The sequence below is a fragment of the Euleptes europaea genome, chromosome 7 (assembly GCF_029931775.1).
Source record: "Euleptes europaea isolate rEulEur1 chromosome 7, rEulEur1.hap1, whole genome shotgun sequence".
Taxonomy (NCBI): Eukaryota; Metazoa; Chordata; class Lepidosauria; order Squamata; family Sphaerodactylidae; genus Euleptes; species Euleptes europaea.
Genome location: NC_079318.1, coordinates 90663693 through 90678700, shown reverse-complemented (window position 1 = coordinate 90678700; position 15008 = coordinate 90663693). Strand labels below are relative to the sequence as shown.

Below are 15008 nucleotides of genomic sequence, written 5' to 3'. Positions count from 1 at the left end.
TAAAAAGCTTATAGTCAAAGTTAAGGAGGGATATTGGCCTGTAAGATGAGGGTAATGCTGGGTCTGCTCCTTCTTTTGGTATTAGGGCAATGTGCGCGTCTTTCCAGGTATCAGGTATCGTAGAGGTTTTATGTATATCGTTCATGACGTTCATAAGGATAGGAGCTATCTCTGCTACTAAAGATTTATAATATTTGGCCGTTAGACCATCTGGACCCGGCACTTTTCCTGTTTTTGATTTGTTTATTGCTTGCTGTACTTCTTCTAAGGTTATGTCTTGATTTAAAACATCTTTGTCTTCATTTGAGAGGTAATTTAAATGATTTTGAGCAATAAATTTATTTATATCTTCCAATCGCTTCTTTTGCGTTGTTTTCTCATACAGTTCTTTAAAATACCTCAAAAAACACTGTGAAATTTCTTCTTCATGGTGTGAAATCTGCCCATCTATGTTGGCCGAAGTTATTTTATTCTGTTTTTCTTTATTAATCAGTGATGCTAATAATTTACCCGGCTTGTTTGCATGTACGAAGTATTTTTGTTTTATGAATCTTAATTTCTTCTGCATTTCTTCCACATATATTAAGTCAATTTCATGCTTCTTTAATTTCTTTCAGTACCTTTTTATTTGTACTTTGATGTGTCTTCTCTAACTGTCTGAGTCTCATTTGTAAGTCTGATGCACGCTTTTCTTTATCTTTTTTATTTTTAGAATTAATAGCGATACATATGCCTCTCATGTATGCCTTTGAGCATTCCCAGATAACTGTGTTGGTTACACCTGGGGTCTCGTTTCTTTGCAAGAAGTCCTTAAGTTCCAAACGGCATTTATCGATGACTTTTTTTCCTGTTGAACAGTGCATCATTCAGTTTCCATCTATAAGTGCCCGTATAGCTTTTGCTCCATTTTACCTCAATCGGATTATGATCTGATAATATTTTCTGGAGGATTTTGATGTGTTCTATGTTTTTTTTAAGAGATGCTGAGATCCAACACATATCAATCCTTGAATGTGTTTGATGTCTTTCGGAAAAGAAGGTATAATCTTTAACTCCTGGGTTCTTAATCCTCCAAATATCTTGAAGATTGAGTGATTGCATGCCTTGCTTGACACACTTTGGGAGCTTGCCACTTTTTTGGTTCTTGGATCGATCTAAATCTCCGTCGAGGACCCCATTCATATCTTTGACAATTATAACTTCGTGTTCTTGGAGATCCTCTAACACCGAAAAGAAATCTAGGAAGAATTTCTCTTTCGCAGACAATGGGGCATAAATTGAAGCGAGTATTTTAACATCACTGTTCGGGAATTGTAATTTGAGTATGAGTTGTCTTCTGTCATGATCCTTAATTACTTCTAATATCTTAATTGTTGGATGCATGTTGTAAAGTGGCTCTAGAATGGAATGAAAACTTGGCTCTTGTTGCCCTTTGGCAAATGCCAAGTGCTTTATAGGTGGCAGTTCAGTTTTGATTCTTGTGTTCTCACAGTGCTTTGGTTCCCCCCCCCCCAAAAAACCCCCAGTTTTGGAATTGCCCAGGCTCCCCATGCCTGCAGAAATGTTTGTATTGGCTTCTTTGCCCCAAGGAATGTGCATTTTGGGCTTTGTAGACACCTGTTACTAGAAAAGAACACATGAAGCTGCCTTATACTGAGTCAGACCCTGGGTCCATCAAAGTCAGTATTGTCTACTCAGACAGGCAGCGGCTTTCCAGGGTCTCAGGCAGGGGTCTTTCCCATCACCTACTTGCCTAGTCCCTTTCACTGAAGATGCTGGGGATTGAACCTGGGACCTTCTGCATGCCAAGCACAGGCTCTTCCCCTGAGGCACAGCCCCTCCCCAAGACAGTCATACTAATAAAAGTTGAGGGCAGCAGGAAAAGAGGAAGACCCAACAAGAGATGGATTGACTCAATAAAGGACGCCACAGCCCTCAGTTTGCAAGATCTGAGCAAGGCTGTCAAAGATAGGACTTTTTGGAGGACTTTGATTCATAGGGTCACCATGAGTCGGAAGCGACTTGACGGCACGTACACACACAGAAAGACGCCTGTTCATTGTTAATTGTTGACTGTGTTGTGAAAATTGCAACAGAGGCTTGGTAACAAGAAAAACACTACAGAAACACCACTGGGGAGACCCTTTTGAAAATTCCCTCTGGTGCATTCACCGGCTCCAACTCTGAGGGTGGGTAACGCGTTTGTGTTTTGGGAGACTGGGTTTCTTGGGGAGCCGAAGGAGGCTTTGCCTAGTAGGGCCCGAATCCTACTCTTCTCCCAAAGCTGTTGTCGCCAGGCAGTAAACATTGATTATCATCTGCCTAAACAGTGTCTCCTCTAATGACTGTAAATGTGATCCCTCTGAGTCATGGCTGTGCTAATTTCCTTTCCTTTCTCTTTCTCTCCATTGCTGTCAACCTTGCCAGATGGAAGCCTCCATCGGGGACAAAATGAAACCCAGCCGGAGCAAAAATGCAGATGACAGCCTCAACGAAGCGGATACACTGGTGAGCCAGCTCTCGTTGGTGGCAGAACTTCCCGCCAGTAAAGTTATCCGGTTGTTTTCCACCATGCGCATTAATTTTGATTGGTTCTCTAGGAAGGGAATGAACAGGATACGTTTGGAGACTCTACTGCCACTTTAGTCATCCCCGAAAAAATCAAGACGCCAATGAAGTCCAGCAAGGGGGATCTTCAGAGCATGGCGTCACCCAGGTAAGACATACTGGGTTGCACCAGCTAATTTACCCACCTGGACTGCAAGTGGCCGCTCCCCCACCCCCACTTGTGATCGTGAAATCTGCAAACCAGAAAAAGAAAGGGCCACCTGCACAACAAGGGGTAGGAGTTTCTGTGTATTCAAGGCTCCCTAAGTATGCAGAAAATTGATTCTGTAAACTAACCAAAAGAGAGGGGAGAACCCCTCTGCCACCCCTCAAATCAGTTTGAGGACCAGCCAACGTGGTGGTGTGGTGAAGAGTGGTGGACTCTAATCTGAAGAACCGGGTTTGATTCCCCACTCCCACACATGAGCGGCAGACTCTAATCTGGTGAACCAGGTTGGTTTCCCCACTACTACACATGAAGCCAGCTGGGTGACCTTGGCTAGTCACAGCTCTCTTAGAGCTTTCTCAGCCCCCCCCCCACCTCACAAGGTAGGGGAGGCTGAGAGAGCATGACTAGCCCAAGGTCACCCAGTTGGCTTCGTGTGTAGGAGTGGGGAAACAAATCCTGTTCATCAGATTAGCCTCCACCACTCATGTGGAGGAGTGGGGAATCAAACCCGGTTCTCCAGATCAGAGTCCACCGCTCCAAACCACCCCTCTTAACCACTACACCACCCTAGCCACAGCATCTTTATGCAGAGCATCCTGGTCCAAGGATGTCACCCTTATGCAGGCCTATTTCTTCCTTCCCTGCTTCCTTCAAGTACCAATTCATATATTACACACACACCCTTTGGATGGAAGGATTCTGGATTTTCAAGGGAATGCTTACCTTACACCTGGAGGGGATGGGCAAGCTTAGCAGGATCTCCTGGGCATTCGCCGAAGGACATAAGGCTGCTTCCTTTGTGCAGGCGGCCATTTTATTGGAAACGCAGCAGATGGATGGCTGGTTGGGTGTCTTTTCAAGCCGAACTGGCCGGCTGGGGGAGGGGAAGGGGGCGCCGAGAACAACTTCCAAATCACCAGCATTTGCTTTGCTTCTAGTGCCATTGCTGTTTCTTTGGACAAATTCATTGTGACTCGAGCACCTGAATGAGGATTTGACCTTGCAGGGAACTGTGCTACTTCATTCCCCTCCCCTTTCCCAAATTGGCCCTTTTGTTCTAAAACAAAGTGTGTCACAGCTGCCTTTTCCCTGCAGTGCTCCAGGAGGCCACGGATGACTCTGCATGTTAAAATGCAAAGCAGTGCCTTTTCCCGGCCCTGCTGATGCCTCTCTCGTTGGCAAAGCAGACGCTTATCGGGAAACATGTTCAGCCGCAGCACCAGATAGTTGCTCAGCGCCCCCTTCCCTTCCTTGCCTTTTCTTCCGAATGCAGCAGCAGTCCAGTGACCCAGTTCTTTACCAAGGGCAGCAAGTCCTTTGCACGAACTGCCTGGTTTTTGTCCTTGAGTTTCCATCTTTTGCTGAATGTCACAGGCAGCAACAGAAGGTAGAATGTGCCTTCGGGCTCCCTCAACAGAGCTGGCGCGGTGTCGTGGTTAAGAGCAGTGGTTTGGAGCGGTGGACTCTGATCTGGAGAATTGTGTTTGATTCCCCACTCCTCCACATGAGCGATGGAGGCTAATCTGGTGAACCGGGTTTGTTTCTCCACGTGAAGCCAGTTGGGTGACCTTGGACTAGTCACAGATATCTTAGAGCTCTCTCAGCCCCACCTATCTCACAGGGTGTCTGTTGTGGGGAGGAGAATGGTAAGAGATTGTAAGCCAGCTTGATTCCTCCTTCTTCTTCTTCTTCTTCGCGCTGGTCTGAGAAGTGCCGTTGGAGGGTGGTTTCCTTGCAGATTCCAAATCAGCTTGACTTACAGATGCCCCCCTCCCAAGAGCTGAACTTTTGTCATGTCGTGAATTTGCAGTGATAGATACTCAGGGATGTGTCCCCAAATTCAAACATGAACATAAGAACACAAGAAAAGCCATGCTGGATCAGACCATGGCCATCAAGTTCACACAGTGGCCAGCCAGTTGCATCATGACTAGTATCCATTTTGACTGGTAGCCCTCTCCTCCATGAACATGTCCACTCCCCTCTTCAAGCCTTCCATGTTGGCAGCCATCACCACATCCTGGGACAGGGAGTTCCACAATTTTACATCAAGGAGTGGCAAGATCCTGCTGGTGGAATAAGTTATGCAGGCCCAGGCCTCGTTTGGCACAGTTTTCAAGAACTGCGTTTCAAAGAGCATCTTCCAGAGGTAGAGACCACAAGGTGGGAAGCAGGTCTTCCTCTCTTCCTGCTGCCTTCAGTGTTTCCTGAGCAGCGGAGGCTAATCTGGTGAACTGGATATATTTCCTCACTCCTACACACGAAGCCAGCTGGGTGACCTTGGGCAAGTCATTCTCTCTCAGCCTCACCTACCTCACAGGGTGTCTGTTGCGTGGAGGGGAAGGGAAGGTGATTGTAAGCCGGTTTGATTCTTCCTTAAGTGGTAGAGAAAGTTGGCATATAAAAAACAACTCTTCTTCTTCATCTTCTTCCTAGCATGATTGTCTTTTCCAGTGACTCTTGTCTTCTCATCATGTGACCAACGTACGACAGCCTCAGTTTAGTCATTTTAGCTTCTAGGGTCAGTTCAGGCTTGATTTGATCTATAACCCACTGATTGTTTTTTTGGCGGTCCATGGTATCCGTAACACTCTCCTCCAACACCACATTTCAAAGGAATCTACTTTCTTCCTGCATAACATATTTAGTGACACATCTGTACACTTCAGAATCTTTTCTAGCTCCTTCGTGGCTGCCCTCCTCAGTCTCCTTCTGATTTCTTGGCTGCAGTCTCCCTTTTGGTTGATGGTGGAGCCAAGGAATAGAAAGTCTTGAACAATTTCAATATTATACTTGTGACAAATGGCGGCCCTCAAGACTTGTGGGGAGGGATTTCATCCTCCTCCTCACTTGCCTGCTGAGCTCAGGTGCAGCTCCTTGCCTCCCCCCACCCCCAGTCGCCAAGCTGCACATGGCGTGGCTTCTGGTCACTGGTTTGGCTTCCATGGACCACTGCCAGGCTCTACCACAGGAAAGAAGGTAGGTGTGTTGTCTGTTTTGGGGGGATTTAAACTCGCAATGTAGTTTAAAAATGTTTTCAGATTTTTCTGCAAACCTGGGGAGCTTGCAGAGCTCTGCGTTTTTAGCCAGCGTTGGCCTGATCTGCAGATCTTAGTATCTGCAGGTTGCCCCACATTTTACTATTAGACTACAAGATGGATGGATTGGTTGATTTTGGGGGGTCCTGCTGGATCCTACCTAACTGCCTCTGATGAAGGAGCCTTATGCCTGTCTGGGGAGGGAATTCCAGGACCTTTTTAATGCTTGCACATCTTCATGCTCTGCAGTCACTCAGCACTTGGCTCTGTTAACACCATCTCCCTCCTGCCTTTGACAGCAAAATGGACAGCGCGACGCACACGCCCCGGCAGAAGCGCAGCACTCCCCTGAAGGAGCGCCAGCTTTCAAAGCCCCTCAGCGAAAGGACCAACAGTTCGGACAGCGAAAGGTCCCCGGACTTGGGGCACAGTACACAGGTAACTGCTGTCAGCATGTCCCATGCTCCTGTGCCTTGTGCACCCCTGCTTCATTTTTGGAACGGCGCATGATCTTCAGCATGAACTGCAAACGCCAGCTGCTACAGAGGCTTCCTGAAGGAAGTTACTCTCCTTCTTTGGAGGTTTTTAAGAGAGGCTCGATGGTCATCCAACAGCAATGCTGATTTTGTGAACTTAAGCAGATAGTGAGAGGGAGGGCAGGAAGGGATGAGTCAGTGCTCGGCTCTTGTGGCCCTTTTTTACATGTCCAGGGTAATGACGACTGCCCCTTTGGGGTCAGGAAAGCATTTTTCTCCAGATTAGATTGGCCAGGGATTCTGGAGGGTTTTTTTCCTTACTCTGGGCATACAGCAGGAGTCACTGGGGGAGTGGGAGAGTGGAGGCAATTGTGAATTTCCTGCATTGTGCAGGGGCTCGAACTAGATGACCATATAGAGCTGTCATATAGAGGATAGTGCCAAGTTGTTTTCTTTTGCACCAGAAGGTCAGACCAGAACCAACAGGTCAAAATTAAATCAAAAGAGTTTCCATGTAGACATTGAGAAGAATTTTCTATCAGAGCGGTTCCTCAGTGGAACAGGCTTCCTCGGGAGGTGCGAAGCTCTCCTTCCCTGGAGGTTTTGAAGCAGAGGCCTTGGCCATCTGATCCTGTGAGGTGGAGGGCATCTTGGCCAATTTCTGGGCATGGAGTAGGGGTCATTGGGGGTGTGGGGGAGAGGTAGTTGTGAATTTCCTGCATTGTGCAGGGGGTTGGACTAGATGACCCTGGTGGTCCCTTCCAACTCTGTGATTCTATGATTCCATGACCCTTGTGGTACCTTCCAGCTCTATGTTTCTACTTCTGAGAGGACACCCTCCACACATGCATATTCCTGATCAAAAGTGGTACCTCTTGATTCAGAATAAGTTAAACACATGAAGCTGCCTTATACTGAATCAGACCCTTGGTCCATCTAAGTCAGTACTGTCTACTCAGACCGGCAGCGGCTCTCCAGGGTTTCAGGCAGAGGTCTTTCCCATTACCTACTCGCCTGTTCCCTTTAACTGGAGATGCCGGGGATTGAACCTGGGACCTTTTGCATGCCCATCAGATGCTCTACCACTGAGCCACGGCCCCTCCCCAGGTTGTGCAGGTTAAGTATATGTAACTAGGTTTGCACAATGTTTTGCTTCCAAAATTGCATCTGACAATAATACAGAATCATTTGCCAAGAAGGGGCGGGGAGATGGGCATGTCTTAAATAAAGTGGACATTGGAGCTAGGTGATCAGTAAAGTGACAGGAGGCACTGCAAGTCCCCCGTCTGGTCTGGAGGCTTGATCCCTCGGTTGCTGAGCCGTCTCTAAGGATCTGCTGAAGGGCATGGGAAAGAACTCAGGGAGGGGAGTTGCTCTTCTCCACACTCGGCAGTTGTGTGTCATGATCCAGAAAGGTGCTGGAGTGAAGGCAAGGACAGGGAGGGGAGCGCTTTCTGGCGATGTTCACCTCTGTGCCGCTAGAAGGTGTTCTTCAAGAGTAGGAGTCCAGTAGGACCTTAAAGACTAACAAAATTTCTGGTAGGGTATGAGCTTTTGTGAGCCACTGAAGTGAGCTATGGCTCACAAAAGCTCATGCCCTGCCAGAATTTTTTGTAGTCTTTAAGGTCCTACTGGACTCCTACTCTTTTCTACTGCTAGTGACAGACTAACATGGCCACCCATCGTGATCGTTCTTCAAGAGCTGAGACTGTTGAGATGTCTCTCCAGACGCAGTTACGTCGGAGAGCCGTGTCTGAAAAGCCATACGACTTTCCCCCCAACAGATTCCTCGCAAGGTCTTCTACGACCAGCTCAACCAAATCCTAGTGTCGGATGCCGCACTGCCGGAAAACATCATTCTCGTGAATGCCACCGACTGGCAGGGCCAGGTGAGGAGAGGGGCTGCGGCTCTGCCTTTTCACCGCCCCAATCCCCGTCCCCCCTCCTTGAGCACAATTTGAAAAAAAGGTTAATTAAATTGAAGAACACAGAGGCGTGCTGAGTTGCCATTTCTCGTTTGGCCTGCAGGTTGTGCCTTTCTGTTGTAGAAACCTAGACTCTCAACCCACATGTTTGTTTGTTTGTTTCGATGTGTTGCCTGTCCTCCCTGGCCAAGGCCAGGTTCAGGGCAGGTCACATCGATTGAAATACACTTCAGTATATCTCCATCATCAAAATTTAAAAAACGCTAAAAACAATAAAAGCAATAACGTTCCAGTTAAAACAAACAAGTCAAGATGGCGCTCCACTATCTATTGGTTTGAGTATGCCAATAAAGGAATCTGAATCTATCTACTTGTTTGATGGCCATCTGTCAGCAATACTGATTGTATGACCTTAGTTCACAAGAGGGAGGGCATCATTGACCATCTTCTGGGCATGGAGTAGGGGTCGCTGGGGTTGTGGGTGGGGGGAGGTAGTTGTGAATGTCCTGCATTGTGCAGGGGGTTGGACTAGATATCCCTGGTGGTCCCTTCCAACTCTATGATTTTATGATTCTATGACTGGGCAACCAGGCAGGCCACCCCTCAGATGGATTTCAGCATATAATACGACAGCGGGTGGGGAATAGGGAGGCCAGCAGATATAGTATAGTATCTGCGGTTGCCCTCAACTGTAGGCCTGTCAGAGTAGCTCCATTTTACAGGCTCTGTGGAACTCCTTAACAATTCACATTTAGTGTGTTCTGAAAATGTATCAGATGCCAGTTCCATTTAGGTGTTATAAAGCAGAAGTGAGCCCCCGTGGCACAGAGCGGTAAGCTGCCGTCCTGCAGTCAAAAGCTCTGCTCACAACCTGAGTTCGATCCCGACAGGAGTTGGTTTTAGGTAGCCGGCTCAAAGTTGACTCAGCCTTCCATCCTTCCGAGGTCGGTAAAACGAGGACCCAGCTTGCTGGGGGTAAAGGGAAGATGACTAGGGAAGGCAATGGCAAACCACCCTGTAAACAAAGCCTGCCTAGTGAACGTCAGAATGTGACGTCACCCCATGGGTCAGGAATGACCCAGTGCTTGCACAGGGGACTGACTACCTTTACTTTTAAGCATAAGTACTGTCTTATAGAAGAAGAAGAGTATGCCACTGAGTCGCAACCAACTCGTGACAGCCCTTTCCACGGGGTGCCCTAGGCATGAGAACAGCAAAGGTGCTTGGCCACTGCCGTCCTCCGTGCAGCAGCCCCTGCCTTCCTTCCTGGGCCTCCCATCCAAGTATTGAGCATCGCCAACCCACATAGTTCCCAAGCTCTGACGAGCCCGAGCTAAGCTGGGCTATTTGGGCTGCAGCCCGTCTTCTAGACTAGACTGAAAAAGAGGCGCCAGAAGGGGGAGGAATGAATGGAGTGGCAGGAATTGGAAACTGGAGGAGCTCTGAACAGCGAGTGTATCTCTCTCCCTGGCTATTAGTGTTCTTTCTGAGATCTTCCCTTCATTCAGAGCCTTTACAAATAACTTCTATCTTTTAAAAGGTATTTTTGGTGCTGTGTGATTTAAAAACAACAACAGATGTGTGTTGTAAAATAGATACAGGCCTGCTCCAGAATGCGACAGATGCACTTGAGGTTTCTCTGGTGGCCGTGCAGTGACTGTGAACGTCTCTGTTGATAAGGGAAGCAAGATGTAGAAATCGGGGGGGTTGATCATCTGAGGGCTGGAGATTCTGTGGTTGTCTAGGTGAAACCTCTTTCGTGTAAACTGATGCCTTCAGTGGAGTGGAGTGGGGCCCTCAGAAAGGGGCCAGGGAATGATCTGAGAGGGGATAGGATAACCATCTTCAAGTACTTGAAGGGCTGTCATATAGAAGATGGAGCAGAGTTGTTTTCTGTTGCCCCAGAAGGTCGGACCAGAACCAACGGGTTAAAATTAAATTAAAAGAGTTTCCGGCTAAACATTGGGAAGAACTTTCTGACAGTTAGAGCGGTTCCTCAGTGGAACAGGCTTCCTCTGGAGGTGGCAAGCTCTCCTTCCCTGGAGGTTTTTAAGCAGAGGCTAGATGGCCATCTGACAGCAAGGCTGATTCTATGACCTTAAGCAGATGATGAGAGGGAGGGCATCTTGGCCATCTTCTGGGCATGGAGTAGGGGGGTCACTGGGGGTGTGGGGGGGAGGTAGTTGTGAATTTCCTGCATGGAGCAGGGGGTCAGACTAGTTGATCCTGGTGGTCCCTTCCCACTCTATGATCCTGTGATTCTATCTCAAAATGATTGAGGCCACCAGGCAGACTTTTGTAGCTCTGTTTGTTGCCCGTTGTTGCCCGTGTGCATCTTCGCTGCATCCTCTCTCTCTCGTGTGCTGGGCCCGTCGGAGGACGGGACTCGGGTTTCCATCGTCTCCGTCGCAACTGTGGCACGTTCCGCTTGTATCCAAGGTGCTTAAGGGTGCTCGGTTACCAGCCTTTTGTTAAAGGGCAGGCAGCCAGTGATTGCCAATCAGGGAAGTGGTGTGTCGTATGGCAGCCGAGTAAACAGCGCCAAAATCCCTTCGCGGCTTGCTCAGTCGCTTAACTCTCTCGTTTCCCTTCCAGTATGTAGCCGACCTTCTTCAGGACCAAAAGAGGCCCGTCGTCTGCACATGCTCCACCGTCGAAGTGCAAGCTGTCCTCTCCGCGATTCTCACAAGGATCCAGCGATAGTGAGTGCACAGAGCTATCCGGGTGGCATCCCCTTTTTAGATAGTGTGCCCAGCCCCGTGGTGCAGAGCAGTAAGTTGCAGTACTGCAGTCGAAAGCTCTGCTTACAACCTGAGTTCGATCCTGACAGAAGTCACTTTCAGGTAGCCAGCTCAAGGTGACTCAGCCTCCCATCCTTCTGAGGTCGGTAAAATGAGTACCCTGCTTGCTGGGGGTAAAGGGAAGACGACTGGGGAAGGCGCTGGCAAACCACCCCGTAAACAAAGTCTGCCTAGTAAACGTCGGGATGTGACGTCCCCCCATGGGTCAGGAATGACCCAGTATTTGCACCGGGGACTACCTTAACCTTTACCCAACCCTTAGGACGGGGCAGGAAAGAAATCTCAGTTACGCACAGCCTTCAGATGAAACAGTGACTCACACCCTTGAGCAGCGCACACCCCAGTCTACACCGCTTGGGCTTCCGATCCCAGGGAAATTTGTCCACACTTGAATATTTGAATCACTCCTTGAGTGACTACAGTTAAGGAATTTTTTCTGAGAAATAAAAAGGACAGCTTTTCTGTCTTCAGGGCCTCAATGTCAGAAGAGTACCTGCAGGCTCCTGCCCCTTTTCCTGAAGCAGACTCCTAATCTGCCCTGGGTCACCTTGAGGGAGAAGGATGGAATAGAAGTGAAGTAAATAAGTCCCACCCCCTGCTTGTGCCTCCATTATTATATGGTAAATCAAGGAGAAAAGAGTATTCAGTACAAGTTTCTAAACCTCCCATCTGAGTTGCTGTTTTGCCCTCTGCGATCTATATAGAGATGTGTTACAAATCGAGCCGGTGTAGCTGCTGAATCAGACCATTGGTCTATCTAGTTCAATATTGTCTGTCTCACTGGCAGCGGCTCTCCAGGACATCCTGATAATCTTTAATTTGGGGATATGTGTGTCAGGATTTGAACCTGGGACCTTGTGCTTGCGAAGCACGTGTTCCGCTCTTGAGCGCGCGGCCCCTTCCTTATTGTGGAAGAGCATCTGGGCTGTGCTTGTCTCCATTCCTTCTCTGTATTTTTCCAATGTCTCGAAGTACCAAGCTTGGCATTTGGGGATACGCCTACCACCTCTTTGGAACTCTGATTCTTCCACCCACTGGGAGATGGGTGCTTTTCATAGGCTGAGCAGCTTTTACTTGAAGTTAGTTCTGTGGTGAGCAGGGATTTGAGGCCAAGGCCCTGTAATACATGGTTGGTGCAGTTGCTGCTTCCTGGTAGTTCCACCCCCTGTTCTTTGGTACTGTTAAAGCTGTGGGAGTTGCTGGTGCTGAGAATTGACTCATCAGTTGTGCATGCGCATGCACGCACGCCCCATCCACGACCGCCTTCATTCTTCCTTTAAAAATATTGACTGTAGAAGAAGAAGAAGACTTGGTTTTTATATGATGACTTCCTCTACCACTTAAGGGAGACTCAAACCGGCTTACAATCACCTTCCCTTCCCCTCCCCACAACAGACAGACACGCTGTGAGGTGGGTGGGGCTTAGAGAGCTCTTAATAGAACTGTGACTAGCCCAAGGTCACCCAGCTGGCTTCATGTGTAGGAGTGGAGAAACCAACCCAGTTCACCAGATCAGCCTCTGCCGCTCATGTGGAGGAGTGGGGAATAAAATCCGGTTCTCCAGATCAGAGTCCACCGCTCTGAACCACTACACCACGCTGACTCCCATTCAGACATTAACAACAATGTAGTTGTGAACTGTGAGGATGAAGGAGAACGTGTTCTTTTGGATGTTACCGGGGTTGCATAGACGGGGTCACCGGAGCAATGGCTGCCACTTTGCTGTAGGAGCATGAGACGTGGTTCTGAGTGGCGGCCCTGCAGCCTGCCACGGTGGCCACTGAAATGGAAGCACGTATCTGACCGCTGCGTCCAAAGAAGGCTCCGCAGTGGCTCCCTCCGAAAGCAGTGGCGGGGAAGACCTTGTCGTTAAAAGTAGTGTTTGACTCCCTTTGTTTTGGGTGTTGCTGCCACTGCAAAACGCCTCCCTCTGTGGATGAGAGCCAGTGTGGTGTAGTGGTGAAGAGCGGTGGTTTGGAGCGGTGGATTCTGATCTGGAGAACCGGGTTTGTTTCCCCCACTCCTCCACATGTAGCCTGCTGGGTGACCTTGGGCCAGTCACAGCGCTCTTAGAGCTCTCTCAGCCCCACCTACCTCACAGGGGAGGGGAAGGGGATTGTAAGCCGGTTTGATTCTTCCTTAAGTGGTAGAGAAAGTCGGCATATAAAAACCAACTCCTCCTCCTCTTCTTTGTCTTCTTCTTCCACTGTGCATCCACTTGGAGATGATTCGCGCTGTGCTGTGCTATCACTTCAAGAAGAGCTGTTGTCTTAGCTCTCGAGCCTGTTTTATGAAAGGGGTGACAGTGCATTTTGAGCATGCTCGGAACACTTCTTGGCCATCCTGCGAACATCCGGGATTAGAGGAAACAGCTTTCAGGACAGAGGTCTTGACTCCTAGTCATGGGAGAGTCTGCAGCTCAGTGGTATAGCAGAAGGTCCCAAAGCCCGTTCCTTGGCACGTCCAGTTGAAAACGGGCAGGGAGTTGCTGTCAGCCAGAGTAGACAATACTGTATTAGGTGGAGGAGTAGTCTGACCAAGTCTGATTTTTTTATTGGGGCCCAGCAGCTCTCATTCTAGAACTTATTCCCAGGCTTGGTAGAGAGCCAGCATAATGTAGTGGGTAAGAGTGGCAGATTCTAATCCAAAGAACTGGGTTTGATTCCCCTACACATGAGGCCAGCTGGGTGACCTTGGTCTAGTCACAGTTCTCTCAGCCTCACCTACCTCCCAAGGTGTCTGTTGTGGGGAGAGGAAAGGGAAGGAGATTTGTAAACCGGTTTGATTCTCCTTAAAAGGTAGAGGAAATCGGCTTATAAAACCCACTCTTCTTCTTCTTCTTCCAGTATAAAGGCACAATTGCATACATTTTCTGCTTAGGAGGAAATCACAGGGAAGTTAATGGTGGGAGGTACTCCGAAGTGTGTGGGATTAGAACTCGAGAAATCCGGCTTGGCTTTTTGCCTCGTCTGCCTGCAGTGCCTGTCATCTGGAAGCCCTGCTCATTGTAAAAGAAAGTGCCCAGCCTCCTCAAGGGCTTGCGAGCTTAGATGGTGCTGCCAGCACAGAGGGTATTGCCTTACCTGCTTTGAGTGTTGTGTCTGTGAAAGCACAGCTCCGGATATCATTACAGGATTGAAATGTGCATTTCTCCAGCTTCTGGGTGCCCTCTAGTGGCTGCTGGTGCAGCTGCAGTGCGCCCGCAGTGCTCTTCCTTCCTTTAATTTAATTCTCTTCTCCATTTGTGTAATTTATTTATTTATATCTTCCGCTTCCTCTCTGTGTGTAATGCCCAAGGAAGCTAGCAAGATGAAACGGTAGAATATGACAGAGTTCAAATACATTTCAAAATCCACAAAATATTTCCGCAATTTAATAGCAATCGGAGCAGGGCCCCGTGGCGCAGAGGGGTAAGCTGCAGCACTGCAGTCCAAGCTCTGCTTATGACCTGAGTTCGATCCCAATGGAAGTGGGTTTCAGGTAGCTGGCTCAAGGTTGACTCAGCCTTCCATCCTTCCGAGGTTGGTAAAAGGATTACCCAGCTTGCTGGGGGAAAAGGGAAGATGACTGGGGAAGGCACTGGCAAACCACCCCATAAACAAAGTCTGCCTAGTAAACGTTGGGATGTGACGTCACCCCATGGGTCGGGAATGACCCGGTGCTTGCACCGGGGACCTTTACCGGAGTAGGGAGGAATAGAAGCTCCAGACAATGAAATGACAGGCTGCCTCTTGCGCGGGCCCCAAATGCTTCTGAAATAAAATCATTTTCACTAGGAGTTGCGAGCCAAGAAGAGAATCGGTCAGGTGAATCTTCTGGGGCACTGGAGTTCATCCTCTGTCTGCAGCTTCTGCAAGGCCTCTCTGTCTTACATTCCCACTAGTTCTTGGTGGCTAAAGGTGCCATGCAAAGAAGAGCTCCAGAAGAAGAGTTTTGATCCTGGGTGGGTTCATATGGGTGAATGGGACCCTTCGTTTTAAACACTAAGCTCC

At 48.6% G+C, this 15008-nt stretch overlaps 1 protein-coding gene across 2 annotated transcripts in view; it reads left to right on the top strand.

Annotated features, from left to right (window-relative positions):
• PACS1 (phosphofurin acidic cluster sorting protein 1) overlaps positions 1 to 15008 on the top strand; it is a 119065-nt gene that overhangs the window by 88255 nt on the left and 15802 nt on the right. For both annotated transcript variants that reach the window (XM_056852403.1, XM_056852404.1), the window contains exons 11-15: positions 2428 to 2508; positions 2601 to 2716; positions 6114 to 6252; positions 8075 to 8179; positions 10811 to 10917. In XM_056852403.1, the coding sequence (XP_056708381.1) occupies positions 2428 to 2508; positions 2601 to 2716; positions 6114 to 6252; positions 8075 to 8179; positions 10811 to 10917 (548 nt within the window). The remainder of the gene's footprint in view (positions 1 to 2427; positions 2509 to 2600; positions 2717 to 6113; positions 6253 to 8074; positions 8180 to 10810; positions 10918 to 15008) is intronic.